Genomic DNA, 23,258 nt, shown 5'->3' with positions numbered 1-23,258 from the left:
AATAAAACAATAAAAATCATGAAACGTATTCAGCTTTATCAGTCGACATGTGTTTATAACAAGCAAATAATCCATAACCGACAAATACAATGACATTCAATAAATTAAATACAGTAACCATACCTTTCTACAGAAATAGCAACAATCTCAGTATAGATCAAACAAAAACACAATTCCATCCCCTTAACTCCACATCATAAACAACCTTGAATTATTTCCCATAACTCAGCTGCGTTGCATTTCATAACTGTTGCCATATGTCTATGAAATTAACGAGATCTTTGGTGTCCATTATGAATATTTATTTTTCAAGGTTTTTTTCTGTTAAATGTCTTTCCACAGAAAACGTGAATCATTTAGCATAGCTGAAAGCTCCTTATTAAATGGCGTATATAATTTTAATAATTTTTTTCTGGTTACATGTGACATTGGTGCAACTTTCTGTTTTACTTTTGTTACATGTTTACGATTCTTTGACAGAATTCCCAAATCACTCATTTGCTTTATATTTAATTCACCTAGAAGTAAAGATAAAACTCATTAGAGATCAAATCTATAGACTACTACAAACATTATTTTTAAAGGACAATGAATTGTAAATGTAATTTTATCTTTCATATATATAGATTTTAAGGAAAAACTCTTGCAAGACAAATATTAGCACACATGGTTTGTACTATCGGTTGTGTTATACTTTTCCGTATAAGAAAAGAATAAATCAATCGCGTTTAACGAATCTTTAGTGGTGTCTGGTCAATAGTGGAGCATGTCCACTTTTCTACCCGGGGACACACAATGATAAAAGTAGTGTCCATGTTTCACTACCTTCAAATTTCTACTGTTGATTGTGAAATGTTGAAAGGCGCTGGTTTTTTATTTTTTTATACTGAACATACTTTAGTCTTAGATGCATGATTTTATTTATTAGTTGTTAGTGGCTTTGAACTAGCTGTCAGATAACTGCGAGTACTCTCAGACCTTTTCATTGTGTCTTTTTGTGTCAGGATGTATAAGTACCCGGCCACGTCAACTTGTAATTTTGTCCATCTGATGAGTTAAGCCTTTTTTAACTGATTTTTATAGTTCGTTCGTATGTTGTACTGTTTATATAGCACTGTCCCAGGTTAGGGGGAGGGTTCGGATCCCGCTAAAATGTCTAACCCCGCCACATTATTTATGTATGTGCCTGTCCCAAGTCAGGAGCCTGTAATTCAGTGGGCCTTTTATAGCTGACTATGCGGTATGGGCTTCGCTCATTGTTGAAGGTCGTACGGTGGCCTATAATTGGTAATGTCTGTGTCATTTTGGTCTTTTGTGGATAGTTGTCTCATTGACAATCATACCACATCTTCTTTTTTATATACACTTTTTCTGATCTTGAGAAATTTTGAGAAATTTAGTCCCATCCAAGAGTTTTGGAAAGATCATTTAAAAAAAAAGATGACAAACCATACGATAATGAAAATGCAAACAAGTTTAAAGAATACTTTCGATAAAGCAAAGCAGATTTATATTGATTCTAGTTATTATGAACACTTATAATTTTGAGTACAGCATATACTGAAAATTGTTGCTAACAACGAATAGAATACGGATTAATATAGTTGATAATATATGAGCTTAGAAGCGGGTTTAGAGCCAAAGCACATTATGTATGCAGCTGCCTCGAGTTAGAAGCTGTTTATTCAGTAGTTGTCTTTTGTTTATTGTGTATCATATTTGTTTTTCGTTATAGTTTTGTACAAAAAGCAGGCTTTTATTTATGTATTTTGACTTATTTCACATTTGTCATAGCGGGACATTTTATAGCTTACTTTGTTGTATGAATTTGCTCATTGTAACAGGTCGTATGGTCACGTGACCTTTAGTAGAAAACTTTTACCTCATTTGGTTCCAGGAGGGAAAATGTCTCAATAGCAATCATACCACATCTTTTTTTTTTTCATACCTAACATAAAATGTTAAATTGGAACGATTATAGATTTTGAGCATGATCAATATAATATAAGGCATGCATGTCTAAATTTATTTTCTCAGACCACTCTTCCAAACACTAAGACGCAGATTTAAAGTTTAGGCAACGTATTATATATGTAATAAAATGTCATTCCTAAAGTGTTATCTTATATATATAAATAAAGAAGATAAGGTGCCAATGAGACAACTCTCTATCGAAGTCAGAATTTGTAAAAGTAAACCATATTATGTCAAAGTACGGCCTGCAAACGGAACCTTAACTTACACCGAACAGCAAGCTATAAACATGATAAAATGTCCCAAAAATGACTAGTGTAAAACCATTTAAACAGAAAAACAAACAATCTTATCTTTACAATGTGTTAGCTTACCTGCTTTAAGGAATTTAAATAGTTTCGACATGTGATTGAACATATCTTTGGTATAATCTTCTGTCCTTAAAATGAAGAACTGATCTCTGGGGAAAACTTTAAACCATTCTGATAAATATACACTATAGAATCCAACATTTATTCGAGCCTGGAAAAAAATTAAGCATTATCAAAAGAATGGTTCTCATTTTGAAAAGTCTTTTATGAATAGCAGCTGCAAGCTTTTCAATACCGAATGAGTTGGGTAATGTTTATCCAATATGCTGGTTTTCGTATCTAAGGTCGGTGCTTTTCTCCGGGCACTTCGACTTCCTCTATCAATAAAAACTGGCCGCCACGAAAAAGCCTAAATGCTGTTCTTAAAAGTGGCGTTAAACAACAAAAACCAAATCAAATCCCATATACTGGTGATTTTGTATATTGCTTTCAGGGCGGAGGAAATTGATAATTTCAAAATTGATATCGACGCGTTTGTCATAGATGGTTAAATAAAGGCAATAGTAGTATACCGCTGTTCGATATTGGGAACTTATTATAAACATTCTCTTTTTTAAGTTTTATTGGGAAAAAAGAAAACTGGAATACATAGCAAAGTTTTGTTTTAGAAATTACATTTTCTTATGTTTATAATCCATGTTATTATTTATATTTATATAAAAATATTATGAGAGTCTTTACACAAATTAGTAATAATTTGTGCATATTGCGAATAAATTATATCAGTTTATTATTGGTTTATAGTGATAAGGCAAAATGCCACTGAGTTCATTGAATTAGATGTTAATAGAATTACTACTTTTTACATTGATTCGTCTTCTCGTGGAATTCCCTAAACTCAGACAGTGTACCCATCCCTTTGGGATTGCGCTTTTTAAGAGTGTTGACTCATCTATTTGCTTTAATCGTCCATTTTTTTTTTAGAAAATTTCACTTTGTGAATTTTCTCCATTTTTAAAATATCATTTATATCAATAATAGTTATCAAAGGTACCAGGATTATAATGTAGTACGCTAGACGCATTTGTCTACATAAGACTCATCAGTGACGCCCATATCAAAATATTCATAAAGCCAAACAAGTACAAATTTGAAGAGCATTGAGGTTTCAAAACTCCAAAAAGTTGTGCCAAATACGGCTAGGGTAATCTCTGCTTGGGATAAGAAATCCTTAGTTTTTCGAAAATTCAAATCAGAATAAAATTACCGTTTTAAACATATACTTTTGTAATAAAATTAATGTACACAAAATTGTAGTTATTTCCTCAAATAAATTGTTTTCTAATTTCGTTTTTGATTTGTCTGTCTGTCCTCCTTCTCCTTCTTTCATCTAGCTTTTTGATACATTTTTATATAACTATGTTATATTTGGTAAACATTGATCAATTTTATTCTAGTCCATATTAATATTAACAACTAGGCATGTCTTCTTAGTCTTCTTAGCCATATAAATATCTTAAAGTTATAAATGGCCATCTGACAATATTTTTATTCAAGATTCAACCTATATATCCATGATGCTTTTGGTGATTCAATGTGACTTTCCATATCAAGCATATTAAAATCCCCTTTTTAATAACATATTTTTTTAAGTTTACCTGGTTTGTCATTCTATATCAAATTTAAAACATGTTTTTATTTCTATTTATCTCTTTATTTTACAATTGGCAAAAAAACTTGCAAAAAAATAAAATGAACAGGAACGCACCAAAGAATTCTGAGGGAAAATGTCATTTCTTTTGCAATAGATATCAATAATTTACTGTCACCGTATTCTCTTAAATTGAGGGAAAATATTTCAATATTGATAAATGGAGAAATATAGAAACACATGATGCCTCGATTGGATTAACGCTATAAAAGGATATAACTAGAACACTCTTTTTTTTTAAATGACACCCTTCGAATTCCAATATATTATTACACAAATCAGTAAATATTCAAAGAAGTACCTTTTCGACCCATTTATATATATGATTTGCATCATAAAGGCATCTTCGGGGACTGTTTACACGAGTACATTCATTAAGGATCTGAATAGATGAATTGACAGCAACATCAAATGCAGCACTTGTTGGAACACCACGTTTTAGGAAAAAGTAGTCCGAGTATAATCTACAAATAATTGCACATTTTGAAAGGCATATGAAAAAAGTAGTTCGAGTATTATCTACAGTGAAATAGTGAGCTAGAGCAATCCAATTAAAAACCTAAAAATATTTGTAATACACTGGAAATAATCAAAAATACGGTTTAACGTAATATGTTGCATTTTATTTTAATATATAGAATATCTATCCGGACATCGGACTCTGAATTCTCTTCAACTGAGTTTTACTATGAGTATTGTCGTGCGTTCGATTGTTTTTTTTTTGCATTGGCTAGAGGTATAGGGGGAGGGTTGAGATCTCAAAAAACATCTTTAACCCCGCCGCATATTTGCGCCTGTCCCAAGTCAGGAGTCTCGGGCCTTTGTTAGTCTTGCATTATTTTTAGTTTTAGTTTCTTGCATATAATAATATATTTGTTGATGGGCAAGCTATAGTTCATGCATTCGATAAGTTACACAATTAACAACACATAGTTGACCTATGAACCGTAGTAATAATAATAATACTTTATTCCGAAAGTGATACAGCTTTTAGGATACATATTCACAATTTTACACCTATATAAGAATTTATGTTAAAATATAGTAATGACACAATGAACAATAACAGTAACGTTTGAAGTATGAACATCAAATCAAAGCTAGAAGATCCAAGTCGGATGGAAATTGTTAGTTCTGTGCAATCACTAAAGTATTTTTTTGTTGTTAAATTATCAAATGACCAACATTTTATAATCCAAGTACCTGTCTATTGGATTTCGTAAAATAATTATAAATTTCATGTCTGGATTAATATGTCTTATTAGATGTGGAGTAAGAACTTCTGGATCAGATTTATGTAGATTTTGTGGTATCTGTGGCCATCCTCTATAATACCACATATCCATTGGAGTGCCATCACCTGAAAAGAAACACACTTTTAGCAACTGTGGCAGGGTTTATTTATACATGCATAGTTCAAGGGAGAAGACTATATAAGTTTGATAAACTTGTGCTTCATATCTTTTGCATATCTAAGCAAATAAAATATGTTTAATTGATTAATACTTCAAAATGAATTCGATTTTATTTAATTAAAGGAGCACTTATTTTCCATCATTTATGAACGTGAAAAAGTGAAATAATAATTCGTTTGCAAATGTTTGTAATTTTGTAGGTGAATAAATGGATCTCATTGCATCCGAATTCATTTTCTTACTATCAGCTGCTTTATTACGAGCTATACGTTCATAAATTCAGTATACTTAAAACTAAAGACTCGTTGAACCGATTTATTCCGATCAAATATAAAATGTAAGTATTTCATTTTAACAATGCAAATTCTTACACTCAGACTGAACTCGAAATTTCCGAAATTCCGTAGCTGAACACATGCTTTGTGAACAAACGTACATAGAACCGTTGGTTTTCCCGTTTGAATGGTTTTACACTAGTAATTTTGGGGCCCTTTATAGCTTGTTGTTCGGTGTGAGCCAATGCTCCGTGTTGAAGGCCGTACTTTAACCTATAATGGTTTACTTTTTAAATTGTTACTTTGATGGAGAGTTGTCTCATTGGCACTCACACCACATCTTCCTATATCTATGTAGAAGACATGATATCACAACGTTAAAATTGAACTGAAGAACTGAACATCGGATGACCGCAAGTTCTGGTGGATTGTCACTATCACTTGTCTCAGAAAAAAAATCATATTTCTATACCTGAAAGTTTGGTTAAGGTGCATAGATATATCTTTTTCTGTGTGGGTGATTAAAAAATTAAAGTGATTCAACGTCAACGTAATAACTATTATATTGTAGTGATATACTTATTTTGTATCAGAACACTCTGGGTTTTTGTTATATATTATATCAATATGTATATAAAAGTGATATATAATTTCCATCCATTTGTATATCATTCTATTCTTCTATGCTAATGATATTGCATTTTCAGTGCAGTGCAAGTGTATAGTGGACTCTCTCTCAATATTACTAACCTGTTATCACGTTATGATATCGTTTATCATTTACGGTGTTGCCTTTATGTGCTGCTGACGAATCAAAGTATGATATGTACTCATAGAAGGTTTGTCGTCGTCTTTTTGCGTTCTGTCTTAACCAGAAACCTGAAATAAAACGACTGGAACTATAAAGACAACTGTAAATACCAAACAGCCTATTGTTTATGCGAATCAACTAACGCAACTTGGTAGTGATATAAAAGATCTATGACGTTGTTTCTGGCACTACAAAATAAATGTTATTTCCGTAAAAACAAACGAGAACAAAACTCTTGATATAACTCTGACATTCATGGTTGATGAATATCAATGTAATATTACAGTTGAATACATCATTTAATTATTATAAAGCGGATAGGTAGATGGCTTCTGTAAAACCCTAATACATCGCCAAATTGATAAACCATCGATCAAGTAAATAATATATTCCTGAAACTTGACCGACTGAGAAAATTCAAAATAGAAACACGTTTTACATGACAAAGGATAAACAAGAATGTTAACGGTATAAACATCACAGCCATTACAAATTGAAAACCAAAAATTACAACCCTTAAAAATTTAGATAGCACATGAATCCCTCAGAACAAAACTATGAGTGTTCGCACGTGCTCCGTCAGATATCGTGGTGCTCATGTAAATACAAAAAAGGTCATACATCGATTTAGTAGGTCACATTCGAAAAAGAGGACATAATTGTGATTATGATAAATAGAACATATCCGTTGTCTTCTGTGAAAAAATATCCATAACGGTATATCAACTCATTATGGTGTCTGAAAAAAAAATATCACTGTTTTAAAACTCTTGATTCAAATGATTCCTTGTAAGCATAAACTCTCCATCAATAAAGATATCTGGTCTCAGGTGATCCGGAAGAGTGAACAGATCCTGCTCTACATGTGGCAGCCATCGTGTTGCTAATGTTATGACAAACCCGGTAAATTGTCTAATTCGACGACATAAAGAGCATATCGGATATTATCTGCGAAACGGTTATTTCATATCAGCATCCCTAAACTTTACGAAGGGATGATTTCAACTTCATTATTTCGAACTCTTAGATTAACAGCTTCCTTGTGAGCAGTAACCCTCTATCAAGGAAATCATGATAGTAGATACAAGCACGGGAATATCGTCTCAATTTAGAGATATATACTCCGTATGCATGTGCTGCTGGAATGTTGCTGCATAGAAATGGAAAGTTCACAATTGGAAAGCTGAATTTATCTGTTTTGTTCTTAAGTTTTGTTTTTCAACCGACCCTCATTGTCAATTTCTAGATGTAAGCCAATAAATCAGGCAGACAAGGCTGTATATGTTGTATCATTTATCTCTAGTACCATGTTATAGATGGGTTTAACATAGACATCAAATTTTGAACATGATCTATATAACGGGAGGTAAAGTTAAAGGATATTTCCAACTTCTTATCTAACCTCTTAAGTTCCTGTTTGAAGTCTTTCAATACACTTAAAATGAATAGTTGAATCATAATTATTCACACTATTTGAAAGAATAAAAAAGGATCTAAAAAAAATCAAAACACCAAGGACCAGACTTACTTAAAAAATTCAATTATAGTCGACTCTGTGTTTATTCTACGACATAAGATGACAAGTAATTCCGGGATAACTGTAGTTTAAGCTCCGACGGTATCAACTAGTGTGATGAAGGTTGCAAATTAAGTTACTGGCGACGCGTTAGCTTAACATATAATATTGTTATCTTCATTCTAATGAACAAATAGAAAACCACGTTTACAAATACATTTAAAATCTGTCAATCGTCGTCTGGGCTTGCGCGTACGTACTCGATCATAGCATTAATTGTTAACTTGGAATACTTACCATATCTCAACCAGCTCCACCATTTTGTTTCTTTTTCTTGGTTTCCAGTGTTCCCCTTTATTTCAGGATGTTTGGTTATTCTAGAGAAAAGATCCGTGGTTCCAGATTTGTCTATCCCAATTAACATAAAGTATGGAAGACATTTAATTGCATAGTTCACATCCCTCCAACAAGGGTTTTTAAAGTTTGGCAAATACTGAAATGGTTTCTGAAAAATTTGTGATGTGTAGAGTTCATGAACAAATCGTTGCATTTTGCAGATTTGAATGAAGAGAAAGCGGCAAACAACTTTATTGAGAACTTGGACGGAAGGGTTAATAACTAGCAAACATGTTTAAGCCTGCCAAATTGTATATGTGTTTGTTTTCCAGTCAAGAATCATTGGTTCAATGGTTTATGTTCCTCGCTGTTAGTTTCATTTGCGTTCCTTTTATTAGTTGTCATTAATCAGGTTGATGGTAATTTTGTTTGATTTGTTGAACATTTTGTTGCGTTTCTATAGCTGACCTCGGTATTGGTTTTGTTCATTGTGGAAGGTCGAACTGGAACCTTTAGTCTATTAAATCTATGTCATTGAACAAGTTGGATAATTGTCTCATTGGCAATTATTCCACATATCCTAAATTTATAATGTCATAAAGGAGACACGGAGCAACTCAATGATTAAAAATGTCGTTGACAACAGATGGGTGTCTAGAAAGTATACTAAACCAATATGGGTCTATCATAAATGTGAATATTTTTGACAATAACAAAGACCTCCCATAAACATTGAAATCAGTTTTCACATAAGAATTGACTAAAATACAAACCATGCACAGAATGTCATCAGCACTTGTATTTTGTCCTTTGTTTTGGCAGTACTTCTCTTGAAACTTCCAGCTGTTAAATCCAATTGATCTGTTTGTTTGACTTTTGTTATACACGCTGAATTCTAAAATAAATCTCAGTTTATTTAAGACACACACAATCAAAATAATAAGTATATAAGCTATTAGAATTCTTATCATGGTATTACAACGATGAATTAATCGCCAAGAATGTTCCATGTTGTCATTGAGTCCAGATTAACGGTCTTCATAGTATGTCTGAAAGAAAGAAAAAATCATATAACCGTAGACATAAATTTCTTGCTTTGGGTTATAATAATTCTTCTTTTATGAAAATTCACATTCTATAAAAAAAAATCTACTTGCCGATTTTCTTGTATTCGTTCAAACAAGAATTCATTCAAAACCTTCAAAAAGAAAATAAAGACAGAGTCAAAATTACAAAAACATATAAAATGCCCAAAACCTTAATAGACAATTGATAAGAATGTTGAAAAATAATACATTGAATTTTGGCATCACAGTAGAAAACGTAATATATTAATGAATTATTATTTACCTACAGAACATCTGTTCAGTTTAACGCATATTCCTTGAGGTAATCGAAAAAATTACTAAAATAGTTATAGCAGGAACATCAAATCACTGATTAAGATGTCAAGATGCACGTAAGTCGTTCACCTTAATGTGAGGTATTATCGGTGAAAAACAAATTGATAAATTTATCAAAATATTAAAATGTAATAAATTATATATATGTGGTGCAAACTTTAAAATAATCACCTACGCGGGTTATTTAGTGTGCATAACATTTTTTATATTATAATTTCTCCATAGACTATGCGTGTTATTCATTGTGCACCACATTTTTATGCTTCATAGAGAGGAACTATATTACAGCCATTCCGTAAATGAATTTGCCTGTCCTTCGGCTTATATACCGGTGATTTTATTAACGTGTAGGTAGATATTTGATAAAAAAAAATATCCATTGTTTTGTGACAATATATAATAATTGACTTCTGATGAGGTTGATACAATGATTTATCAACCCATAAATATGAAGGCAGAGGGGAATGTAATATCTCTTGCGTTGTTAAATCATTGGATCAATTGAAATCAAATGTCAACAATTGTTTTACGATATGACTTTTTATCCTAATCCATTTTTCTAGTATTTGTTCATGATACTTTTTTTACTTTTAAAACTTCTCCCTGATTTATATTAAATATAGCATATGGTTTTGCAGTTGCTAATTATCATAAGTGACATCATAAATTGAAATATTCAATAAATTTCCCTAAAAACAAATACACTAAAAAAAGGAAAAACAGAGAAACTTTATGACTGATGTACCCATATTTTGACTATTTTACTAATTGTGACTGTTTATTTAACGCATCATGTAAATATAACGGAATTTGATGAGACTGTTATTAAAGAGAGAGGGTTAGCGCTATAGAACCAGGTTTAATCCACCATTTTCTACATTTTAAAATGTCTGTACCAAGTCAGGAATATGACAGTTCTTGTCTATTCGTTTTTGATGCGTTTTGTTATTTTATTTTGCCATGTGATTATGGACTTTCCGAATTGATTTTCCTCTGCGTTCAGTTTTTTGGTGATTTTACTTTTTATACACCAAAAACACGTTTCGTCTACATAAGACTCATAAGTGACGCTCATATCAAAATATTCATAAAGCCAAACAAGTACAATGTTGAAGAGCATTGACGATCCTAAATTCCAAAAAGATGTGCCAAATACGGCTAAGGTAAGCTATGCCTGGGATAAGAAAATCCTTAGTTTTTCGAAAATTCAAAGTTTTGTAACAGGAAATTTATTAAAATGACCACATTATTGATATTCATGTCAACTCCGAAGTGTTGACTACTGGGCTGGTGATACCCTCGTGGACGAAACGTCCACTAGCAGTGGCATCGACCCAGTGGTGTGAATAGTTATCAAAGGTACCAGGATTATAATTTAGTACGCCAGACGCGCGTTTCGTCTACATAAGACTCATCAGTGACGATCATATCAAAATATTCATAAAGCCAAACAAGTACAAAGTTGAAGAGCTTTGAGGATCCAAAATTCCAAAAACTTGTGCCAAATACGACTAAGGTAATCTATGCCTTGGATAAGAAAATCCTTAGTTTTTCGAAAATTCAAAGTTTTGTAACAGAAAATTTATTAAAATGACCACACTATTGATATTCATGTCAACACCGAAGTGTTGACTACTGGGCTGGTGATACCCTCGGGGACAAAACGTCCACCAGCAGTGGCATTGACCCAGTGGTGTAAATAGTTATTAAAGGTACCAGGATTATAATTTAGTACGCCAGACGCACGTTCCGTCTACATAAGACTCTATTATCTTATTGGATATTTTATGCTGCAGTGAGTATTGTAAGTTATATGGTTTGCTACTGACCCCTATGGATCCATGGAGTGTTAGTTAAAGAGGGTGAGGCAAGAGGCAAAATGTCTTGTTGATTTTATTTGCCCTCTAAGGTCTGTATATCGAATTCATCGCATGTTGAACCTTTTCTACAGTAGACGTGACTTCATGAACCCCCTAAAAACTTAACTAACCGCCATGGATACATAGGGCTCACCACGTGATGGCTTTTAACCAATCAAAACGTGATAATTTACCCGCGGTGCGATACAACTTTTTATCAATGAGGATTTCCTATACTTTTAGCCAATGAGAAGTATATATTTTAAACAGATAATGATTCCTGATGATATACAGACAGGATTTTTATGAATAAAATGTTGTTATAAAATGTGTCTTATCCCTTTTGCTACTTTTGCAAATAAAATATTTTTAAACTAAACTTAAGTACTCATCAATGTGATAAACTACTTTAACGGAGAATGATTTTGTGTCATATTGTCATTAGTTACTTTGTCAATATTTTGTTTTGTGACTTTTTAAATATATTTTAATAAATCATTGTATGTTTTTCAAATAGAGTACAATACATAAATTAATTCGTTCTTTTGAAAGAGATTATACAAGCCCGTCATATCAAATCAGCCAACTTCTCTGAAACAGTCTTTTCTTTCAAGATCAGTTTGAAAATGAATATTTAATAAAAGCAACAAAAAAATGTGGTATGCTTACCGATGAGACAACTCTTCACAAGAGACTTAATGACACTATGGGTTCATTTGTTATTTGAAATATTGATTGCTTCAAAAGACCAATGTCGTGTATACTTAACAATCCTCCTTAATTTTAAATGGCAAAATCAAATGATAAAACACATCAAACGAATGGACAAAAACTGTCATATTACCGACTTGGTGCAGGCATTTTTGAATATAGAAAATGGTGGATTCAACCTGAGGTTCAGAATGTTAATCAGAGTAGAAAATCATAATAAGGAAATTGAGTTGCCATTCAAATTAAAACCTTCTAAATTTCGATCAACGTTATATATAGATAAAATTATTAATTACCTAATGGACACTTTTAAGTTTGAGGACTATTTCTATAGCTTCAAGCATAAACATCGAAGTGATCGAATAAGTAATTTATTTTAACTAGGTAGTTAATAGGTAGTTATCACGTTTGGTTTTACCAGGAACATGAAATCACCGATGCATGTAGGTCGTTCACCTTAATGCAAGTCATTTCCAGTGCAAAGCAGATTGATAAATTAATCTTAATATTGTAATGAAATATATATGGTGCACCATTTTTGTCAACCACAGCGGTTAAGAATAGATGGCATTAGTGCCAATGAGACAACTATCAATCAAAGTCACAATTTGTAAAAGTAAATACAATCAACAGTAGTATACGGCTGTTCAAAAGTCATAAATCGATTGAAATAAAACAAATCCTCGTTACAAATTAAAACTTTGAAGTTACTTGATATGTCTCTTATTGGGTATTGTTGCTTTGTCATGCCGGAGCCTTTTAAAGATTATACAAGTTATGGTGTATGTTCATTGTTGAAAACAGTGGTCTTTAGCTATTTAAACTCTTATCTTTTTGTCCTTTATAGATAGTTGCCTTGGTCATAGTGTTACATCTTCTTATACCTATAATATTTGAATTTGTTTGGTTGTCATCGTTGGTTGTTGTTTTGTTTTTTTAAATAAAAACAAATATCACATTTCGGGGTCATTACAAATGTGTAATTGAAGGATAATATCACCCGAGAATGATTAAGATTTATTGGAAAACAATTATCAGGGAATGGATACTCTAGCGTGAGGTAAACACTATGTTGACAGCAACAGTTAGAAGGTTGTGAATTGGATACACTTATTCCTGTGTTTCTTCCGGGTTTTTCAGTTATATTTTGTAAAACAACGTTACAATTGTACAATTATTGATTTTTTTATGATATATTGTTTGATCTAGTTTGCTTGCGTGTATGATGAGAAAATGTTGATAATGGAAAAGGACTTTGACTTTAAATAAACCGCATGAAGTTTACTTTGATTTTTGTTTATTTTGTTTTACAAAACTCTTGGTTAAGCTAACGGTGTTTTCAGTCTGATGATATTGAAATATTTAGCAAGTGATTTTCTGTTGGTCGAAAAAAAACAATGTCCTTTTTTCTATTCACCGGTCATCATTGGGGGCTGTTCCGAATGACAGCCACATATCAAAAATTACAGACTTGGGACAGACACATGAACTGTTTGCTATGCTTTGTGTTCTTTGTTTTTTATTTTATTTTTTTTTATTATTTTTTTCCCTTTTTGGTTGTAGTGGGGGAGGGGTAATAAGTAAATACACAAAAATACTGAACTCCGAGGAAAATTCAAAAAGGAAAATCAAAAATCAAAAGGCAAAATCAAAAGTCCAAACACATCAAACGAATGGATAACAACTGTCATATTCCTGACTTGGTACAGGCATTTTCTAATGTAGAAAATGGTGGATTGAGGGGAATTTTCAATGAAGAAATTGCCTTCATAAATGCAAATGTACTTCCGAAATATAAACAAATGTAGGAGTCACGGAACTTATGTTCTTGAAGAATAAGAAAAATGGTTCTATCGAATTAAAAATCAGACTAAAACAGATGTATATAAACTCATCAAAGAAACCAGGATTAAACTTTGTATTTACGACAGACGCGCGTTTCGTCTAAAAAAAAGACTCATCAGAAACGCTCGAATCAAAATATTTTAAAAGCCTTAGGGTAAATAAAGTACGAAGTGGAAGAGCATTGAGGACCAAGAAAAAAAAGTTTTGCCAAATACAGTTAAGGTTATTTATTCCTGAGGTAGAAAGGCCTTAGTATGTCAAAACTTTAAAGTGTTGTAGACAGTTAATTCATCAATACGACCATATCAATGACAATATATTGTCAGCACCTACGTGTTGACTACTGGGCTGGTCATACCCTCGGGGAATTAAAACTCAGCCAGCAGTTTATACGACGAGCTTTAAATCTTCCCGAATTTATATAATAAACGTTGTGAATTAATGAGTAGTATCTATCAAAGATCTGTTATCTTAATCCAATCCTCAAAAATGACAATCTACAACTGCTAACTAGATTTCTTACTAATATTACAAATTGCGATTTTGAATACAGAAACTCTTAAGTTCAATATTTGAGCAAATAGTAAAATAACAAAAACTCCGATTTCATTTAAAACGCTAGTATCAAAACTAGATACAGTAGTAGTTTTCTGTGGGTCAAATCATCCATTTCGGAAATACAAATAAAAGCATAAACAAGCTACACATTGAAAATACTTTAAAACTCCAATGCAAATAGAAGTATAGAAAAAGAAAAATATATGCCTTTATGAACGGCATTCCTTCATTCTACAACTTCTCAAGTTTTTCAAAAATATAATTTCCTTGGTTTGCTGAAATCTTGCATTTTCGTTGATATCTTGTGTTGCCAATCTCCGTATACAAAGCCTATTGAAAATATGATATTCGCTAAACACTTGAATTCGTTGTTAACCTGTACCAACGAAACCCACGAAATTGGTATCTAACGAATTGTAATGAATCCACAGTAATCAGCAAAGCCGTTCTACAGGTACAGCCAAACTTCAAACCCGAAACGTTATATCTATGAAAGATTGTGTTAAGGTTTTGAGTAATCTCTGAAAACGTAATCATTGACGTAATATTTACCAGCAATATATTGATAACGTTCAGACGACGGAATGACGAACGAGTTAGGATATATAAACATCGTAAAATAAGGGCAAATAAACTCATCATAGATATCAGGGTAAAGATTTTGTACGCCAGTCGCGGCACATTTCGTCTTCAAAAAAACCTCTACAAATTGACGTTCTAGTCACAACATTTTAAAACGCCAAATCAAGTATGAAGTTGTGGAGCAGGATCTGCGTTCTCTTCTGGAGTACCTGAGATCACCCCCAGATTTTGTTGAAGTTCGTCTAGCTTAGTCTGAAGTTTTCTATTTTGTGTCTTATGTACTATTGTTTGTCTGTTTGTCTTTTTTTGTGGCCAAGGCCTTGTTAGTTTATTTTCGATTTAAAAGTTTGAATGTCCCCCTTTTCGTCGCTCTGTTTTATACCTGTAGAAAATTATTTTAAGCGGGATATCACATCCTCTTTTTCTCGGAGATGTTGGTGCCCGAAATTTAGAATCGACCTACAAAGTTAGTTCACTTATCGATCCTTTATATAAACTTATTCTAAAAGGCTTCTGTGATGAGATCTTTGAATTTTTTATGTTTACTAGTAGTATAATTCAGTAACTACTTAACTAAATATTATTGTTATCTAAGGCAGATTTTGTTGTGAATTTTCCTCGAAATTTAGATTTTTTGTCATTTTACTATATACGTACTTTCATTCATGGCTCTACAATCTGTTGATATCTGTATCTTTGCATTGCACAAGGTCATTTTATTTCGCTGTCTGTTAATAGTGTCTTTACACTGAATTCATTGGATTTTTGTTGTTCTGGTTGATAATTTACTTTTAGGGGAATGATTTTTGTATTAAGTTTTATTGGCTTTGAACTAGCTGTCAGTAGCGGCGAACGAGGTTTAGCGCTTTAGAACCGGGTTTAATACACCATTTTCTACATTTGAAAATGCCTGTACCAAGTCAGGAATATGACAGTTCTTGTCCATTCGTTTTTTATGTGTTTTGTCATTTGATTTTGCCATGTGATTATGGACTTTCCAATTAGATTTTCCTCTGGGTTCAGTATTATTGTGATTCTACTTTATACTATCATTATCTGCAGTGGGTTTTTTTTGTTGATGGAATGTACCTGGCCACGTCCACCTTGTATTTTATTTGGTGTATTTCTATTTGTATCCATCTGATATGTAAAGACTTTTTCAACTGATTTTTATAATTTGTTCTCATATTGTACTGTTACACCACTGTTCCAGGTTAGGGGATGGTTATGATCTCGCTAAAATGTTTAACTCCACGACATGCTATTCCAAATCAGGATCCTGTAATTCAGTAGTTGTCTCTTGTTGCTGTCTTACATAATTGTTTTTGTTAATATTTTGTTTAGATTATGCCGTTAGTTTATCTCGTTTGAATTTGTGATTCAGTGACCTTTTGTAGCTAACTATGCAGTATAATCTTTGCTCATTGTTGAAGTCGTACAGTGAACTGTAATTGTTAATTTCTGTGTCATTATTTCAAGAGTTTTCTCATTGGCAATCATTTCACATCTTCTGTTCCATATTCAAAGCTCGAAATAATTCGGGGAAAATACTGACTGACCCATGACAAAAATAAACAACAGAAATACAACGAAATGAAAAACAATTGTCTACAAACCACTTCACATAAAACTGAAGACTGAACTCGAACCACATTCCAACCGAATAAGGCATTACTCAGTACAGATTAGTAAAATCCCTGAACTCCGAGTAAAATTCAAAACGGAAAGTCCCAAATCAAATGGTAAAATCGAAAGTGCAAACACACCAAAACAATGGACAAACACTTTCATATTTTTGACTTGGTACATATATTTTCTTATGTAGGAAATGGTAAATTAAACCTGGTTTTATAGCAAGCTAAACCCCTCACTTGTATGAAAGGCGCATACAATTCCATTATCTTTACAAGATATGTGAACAAACAAACCATATCACCTTATTCGTTAACCATGCGCTATGCCTGATTATAACCCTTAAAACTGACCGAATGTGATATTCAAAACTAAAATACGTTTAACAGGACAAGTTTATGCGATGATTTTACCGATAAAACAAGATTGCCATTAGAAAATTTAAAAAAATATAAACGTAATCCAAGGTAATACGAAACTAGGGGTGATCGAATTTGATACGGATTGAAAGACAGATCCTTTTCTCTTGTTGCACTCATCGTATTGCTCATGATAAATATGATAAATACAATAAGTGTCACAATCAATATAACGAGTACATGATATATTTTCATATTGTGGTTGCGACCAATGACTATATTCGTGGTAATCAGATTCTCAATGATGATAAACCAACTTGTGACAGCGTTTTTAAAACTTTCAGAGAGACGACTTCAATTTCACTTTTTGGAACATGTAGATCAATAGTTTTCTTATAAGCAACTCTCTATCAAGTAAAGCATAATCAGAAACGCATGCTCTTGAATATCATTTCAATTGAACAACATAAATAAGGGGCAAAAGATACTAGAGGGACAGTCAAACTCATAAAGATCGAAAATAAACTGACAACGCCATGGCTACACATTGTAAAAAACTATTGAAGACTGCATGAACTACCAGTATAGGATAGAATCGTAGATCCGGATTTTCAAAATGACTAACAAAGTAAATGAAAAAACTTTTTTTGAATTATGTCCTGTCGAATCTTGATACATTTGAGTCAAACAGCATTAGAAGACACCAAAAGCAGCAACAGTCAGATATAAGACATAAAAAGTCTTCTAGGAATTTTCAAAAACAACTCTAATAACTCTAATGGTGTGTCAATATATGTTTTATTCGTGTTATTCATCGACTGTTATATTGTATCTTTTTGAAAACATCTTTCATCTAAAAAAAATAAAACGAGAAGAAATAAACAGTTGGGTAATGTAAAAATAAAATCATTTGTTAAATATTCATGTACAATTTAACAAAATGAAATTAAACGTTTCTAGTTTATTGGTCTATCCATTGTTATTCTCATGAACAGTATACTTGAACCGTCGCGCACAGCACGTAAAATAAAATTATGCATTCATGTCAAGCTCGTGATCTAACTCTGATGACATGCAACATAAAAAGTACTTCATGTTTTGTCATTAGAAATTAAAAAAATAAATCTATTTTATGCTCAATTTAAAAATAATTGCACACATAGTATTATAAAATATTGTTGAAATATAGTATATTTTTTCCTTTATTCAATTGAATAATACGGACTAAGCAAGAATCTCTATTGGAGTTTATTGAAAGGGAAATATGTGTTTAGTAAGATACAACCAAAAATAAAGTACTAACCTAACATCTTTCTTGCACACAAACGGATGTAAATATGTAGAGCATGGATAGTCATGCCATTTACCATTGTCTGGATGAAACATGCCACAATTTTCCGCTCCATTTCCAGGCTGACCAGATTCCCAATTGAAATACGTTGTCGGAGCATAATCAACTGCATTAATCCAATGTTTCAAGTCTCCATCCGTAATACCAAGCCAAAACGCTTTCACGTCTAGATAACAACAATTTGAAATTATTATTAGATGATTTAGAAGTCTCTGCGTCTTCTCTCAATTTAAAAAAAAATAAACTGCATTCAATAACTTTAAAGCACTTTACTATTTGTTTAACGGGAACTTCAAAAACTTGTAATCATCTTTCGCAAAATGTAGTTGATTTTTTATTACTGTTTGTGTCTAATTCCTTTTTCTTTTTCACTTTAGATGTTATCATTTATTTGTCTTTTCAACTGTTTTATTTTACTGTGACTGTGACTGTTACATTTAATGTTCTCCTTTTGAGACTTGCTATTACTATTCTTTAATTTCTACCTTTGAACTGTGACTGTAACCATTTATTTTCATCTTTATCTTTTACGTTAACCAAAGACGAGCCTTCTTTCTTGCAAAATCTCTAAAGTTAAGAAAAAGACATTTATATGCAACTGCACAACAACTAGATAATTTAAATTCTATAAAATAAGGAGTAATATCAATGTGGAATAAATCAATCATACACTTGTACAATGTATAACATTGATTAATTCAAAGTATTATGCACACCATGTGCTAGTCTACATATAATGAATGAATATTACCTACGAAACATTAATATTAAGGATCCAAAATAAAAAGGTTTAAGAAACATAATATTCTATCAAAGCACGACCGTAAAACCAGAGCTGTTCCTGGTGGGATATAATCCTAACTATTGAAACGAATAATATAAACAAGTCATATAACAAATGTTATCAAAAATCCCTTCCAAAACGAGACTTGACTCTAATGATCAGCATTGCATAATACTTATTGTGACATAAACATTTAATTTATATTTTCCCATTCCTCGTATCTTGAGTACACAACTTAACTGAAAGATCGAAAAAATGAAACAATTGTTTTGACTTTTTAAGTTTAGAGGCATCAAAATAAATATATAAAACAAACTTAAAATTTCATTACTGATTTCTGATAAATGGTGACTAATGAACATCTGTTGAGAGTTATAAATGTAGTAGATAGTCATTGTAATTTTACAGTTAAAAGGCCAAAAAAGGACCTTGTCATACTTCGTATAAGTTTTAAATCCCTTTTTATCGTCTCTCATTATATTCATGAATAACTATCACTTAAAATAAAAGTAGATTTTTAAGAATCTTGAAACTCATACCTCTCCTTCAAACCACGTTTTCTTTTCTTTGACTAAATAATAACAATGGTCCCTGAAAGGCTTCCAATCTTTATGGCATCCCCCGTTCAAGACTGTATATTTCCCTTTAAATGAATAATAAAACAAGACGTAGTTTTTCAATTTCAGGTTGGGATCTTATTTATGTTATACCGTACCTTTATTTCATTTCAACGATGACCTTTGAACATGCCATTATTTTTTTTTTAATTTGAAAATGACAAGATCGAAAGTTTTGATATTCAGAATGAAATATGAAGTTGACTGGTTAAGAATATACTTCTAATGTGTCAAATGAAATAACTAATTGCTTTATAGTTTGTGTTAATGCTGTTTGTAAGATCTTTAATAAAGTTTATCCTAGTTTTATGATGACTTAGAAGATGAAATAAAGATATAAAAAGTATTATTCAAGGTTTTACAAATTTACAATGGTTTTAAAGTATCAATTTTGTTTAAAGCAAAAGCCATACTTGGCTTAGCATAATTGGCAATTTGATCTAGACTCGTTTTTCGAGTTAAAAATAATTTAAGAAAAATTTGTAACTTGAATTTAAAACGATAGATTATTAACGTTGGAAATACCTGGTTTTTCTTTAACCATAAACACTTTTTGTATAAAACGTGTTGTATATGTTATAAAATTGTAAAAGCTCTTGGTAAGTACTCACCTTTAAGGTCAGTTTTCAAAGTGTCAACAGATTTCGTGAAAGCCAGGATATGATTTTGAAGTTCCTCAATGTTTTTACGTTCTGTGTTCGTGTAACAAGAATCAAGAGCTTCAGCCGCCATTACAAAAACCACAAAAATAAACAGCTTCATTCTAACAAAAAATAGATAAGATAATCATGATAAGACGTCTCGTTTGAATGCTTTCAATGTTGCCGATGCCTTTTATGGCCTCTTATACGGAATATATAATAATGATAATTGTTGAATGCCGTACATTGACATATAGTTGCATACATACATACCCTTTTCAACTTTATGTGGGTAGTTGTTCAATTGGCAATAATGCTATAACTCTTTATTCTTATCTGAATAAAATTCAATTCAATCTAAAGATTGTCCTCTGAATTCTATTTTTGCATACGACTCATTAGTTGCGATAAAAAAAAAACAGTTTGATCCAAATCCACTACAAAATTGAAGAGAACTAAAAACCGAAAAAGTTGTGCTGAATATAACTGAGGCAACTTGAACCTAAACGTTCTAAACATATTCAAATTAAAACAAAAGTTCACCGCTGAAACAATGTTTGCACAATAATATATACTTTCTATAAATATTTTTGAATGAAAACAAGATATTTGTATAATTTCGTTCAGTAACTTTGTTGAACCGAAATTTTTGGACTGCATTTTCTCATTTCGCAAAAAGAGTATAGGCTTTCATTCCCAAACGGCAATTTCAAAAACACCGTTTTAATACTTATTTAGGTTCATAATGAGTTTCTATATGGCAATACCAATTTTTATAATTATAAAATAATAAAGTAATATTAAAACTTACCTTATTCAACTAAAGTTGTTTGTATTTCTCTGTGAAAGGTGTTAATTCTTACATGTACTCTATACAGTTTATCTGCACATGCCGCAGTCATTAAAAAGAAATTTGATTTTACCGTAATCTGAGACAAAAGTGTTATGTTTTAAAATGTTATTTCCGTGTAAAAAAAGGTAAAACATCGATATTGGTAACTTATTTCTTCATTGGAAATTCTAAAACCTAATAACATAACATATAAATTATTGCAGCACAACAGATATAAAATTGACTGGTGTTAATGCCGGTTCCTGATTTTATTTTCTGTGTTCGTGTTGCTTAGTCTGTGTTTGTTTGTCCTTATTTGCTTCTTGTGTATATGTCGCATTTCTTTGAGGTTTGTGTGTTTTCTGGTTTGTATTGTTGTGCTGTTCAGTGTGTGGTGATACCTATAGTACAAAGGTCTAATGAATTATTGAATTTTTTTGGGAAAATATCAATTGAATATTTTTTAGTGAATATATTTAATTTTACTTAAAGGTCAAATAGTTATCAAAAATACCAGGATTATAATTTTATACGCCAGACGCGCATTTCGTCTACATAAAACTCATCAGTGACGCTCAGATCAAAATAGTTAAAAAAGCCAAACAAATACAAAGTTGAAGAGCATTGAGGACCAAAAATTCCAAAAAGTTGTGCCAAATACGGCTAAGGTAATCTACTCCTGGGGTAAGAAAATCCTTAGTTTTTCGAAAAATTCAAAGTTTTGTATACAGAAAATTTATAAAAATGACCACAAAATTGATATTCATGTCAACACCGAAGTGCTGACTACTGGGCTGGTGATACCCTCGGGGACGAAACGTCCACCAGCAGTGGCATCGACCCAGTGGTGTAAATAGTTATCAAAAATACCAGGATTATAATTTTATACGCCAGACGCGCGTTTCGTCTACATAAGACTCATCAAAACGCAGAAAAAACTTAAGGCAAATCAATGCATAAATATTCTTATTTTAGAATTTTGAATAAAATAACTAGATATTAGTGTGCGTTTTAACTCCGCTACACTATCCAATAGACTCATCATGGATACCAAGATTGAACTTTTGTCTTTGAAACCAAAGTACACAATTGTAATTATCTTCTATTGTCAATGTGTAAAGGGTAGAATTAAAATTGCAAAAGATATTTAGTTGAATAATGAACAACATGAGTAAAAAATTGCAATGAAAAATGGTATTTTCTGCTGTTTTGAAAGTGTAGAAAAACTTAAGAAATGGACATGAGGTACAAAGTTTGGTCATCACTGGCAAATAAAAAATAATGGTAGAAAACGATTTGTTTTATGTTTCAAATAGCGATGTAAAACTTTCAATACAGTAGTAAGATTATATATCGCCTGTGGTCTTTCAAATTTTAAAAGAGTCTTATTTGATTATTATTGTATGTGTTGTGTATTAAATCTTACCAACCTTGTTTCACTCTTGAAAATGAAAATAAAACGTAAAATGACAAAAATACTGAACTCCGAGGAAAATTCAATCCCTAATCCCTAATCACATGACAAAATCAAATAACAAAACACATAACAAAACGAATAGACAAGAACTGTCATATTCATGACTAGATATTGACATTTGCAAATGTAGAAAATGGAGGATTAAACAAAAACCGTATACAAAGCCTATTGAAAATATGATATTCGCTAATCATTTGAATTCGTTGTTAACCTGTATTCACGAAACCTGTATTTCGGAATTTAAAAAATCTGGCCAAT

The 23,258-nt window shown here is 31.7% G+C and overlaps 1 protein-coding gene across 1 annotated transcript; it reads right to left on the bottom strand.

Annotated features, from left to right (window-relative positions):
- Positions 1–324: 324 nt before the first annotated feature.
- LOC134726726 (carbohydrate sulfotransferase 15-like) lies at positions 325–21,594 on the bottom strand. The gene is made up of 12 exons (XM_063591144.1): positions 21,503–21,594; positions 20,662–20,813; positions 19,973–20,076; positions 19,135–19,216; positions 18,602–18,815; positions 9,123–9,192; positions 8,311–8,518; positions 6,437–6,565; positions 5,200–5,356; positions 4,358–4,460; positions 2,349–2,496; positions 325–518 (listed from the first exon to the last, which is right to left on the bottom strand). The coding sequence occupies exons 2-12, from the start codon at positions 20,810–20,812 to the stop codon at positions 325–327; spliced, it is 1,560 nt and encodes a 519-aa protein (XP_063447214.1). The 5' UTR covers position 20,813; positions 21,503–21,594.
- Positions 21,595–23,258: the final 1,664 nt, after the last annotated feature.

The sequence above is a fragment of the Mytilus trossulus genome, chromosome 7 (assembly GCF_036588685.1).
Source record: "Mytilus trossulus isolate FHL-02 chromosome 7, PNRI_Mtr1.1.1.hap1, whole genome shotgun sequence".
Classification (NCBI taxonomy): domain Eukaryota; kingdom Metazoa; phylum Mollusca; class Bivalvia; order Mytilida; family Mytilidae; genus Mytilus; species Mytilus trossulus.
This window is presented reverse-complemented; position numbering and strand designations above follow the sequence as displayed.

Bases quoted from the DNA above. Each gene is read 5' to 3' on its own strand.
- LOC134726726 (XM_063591144.1), bottom strand. From the start codon at position 20,812: ATGAAGCTGTTTATTTTTGTGGTTTTTGTAATGGCGGCTGAAGCTCTT. The intron at 9,193-18,601 runs GTTAGTACTTTA...TGGATTTAACAG, and splicing joins GTGTGCAAGAAAGATGTTAG to CTGGAAGTTTCAAGAGAAGT. The intron at 8,519-9,122 runs GTTTGTATTTTA...CAAATTTTTCAG, and splicing joins CTGATGACATTCTGTGCATG to AAACCATTTCAGTATTTGCC.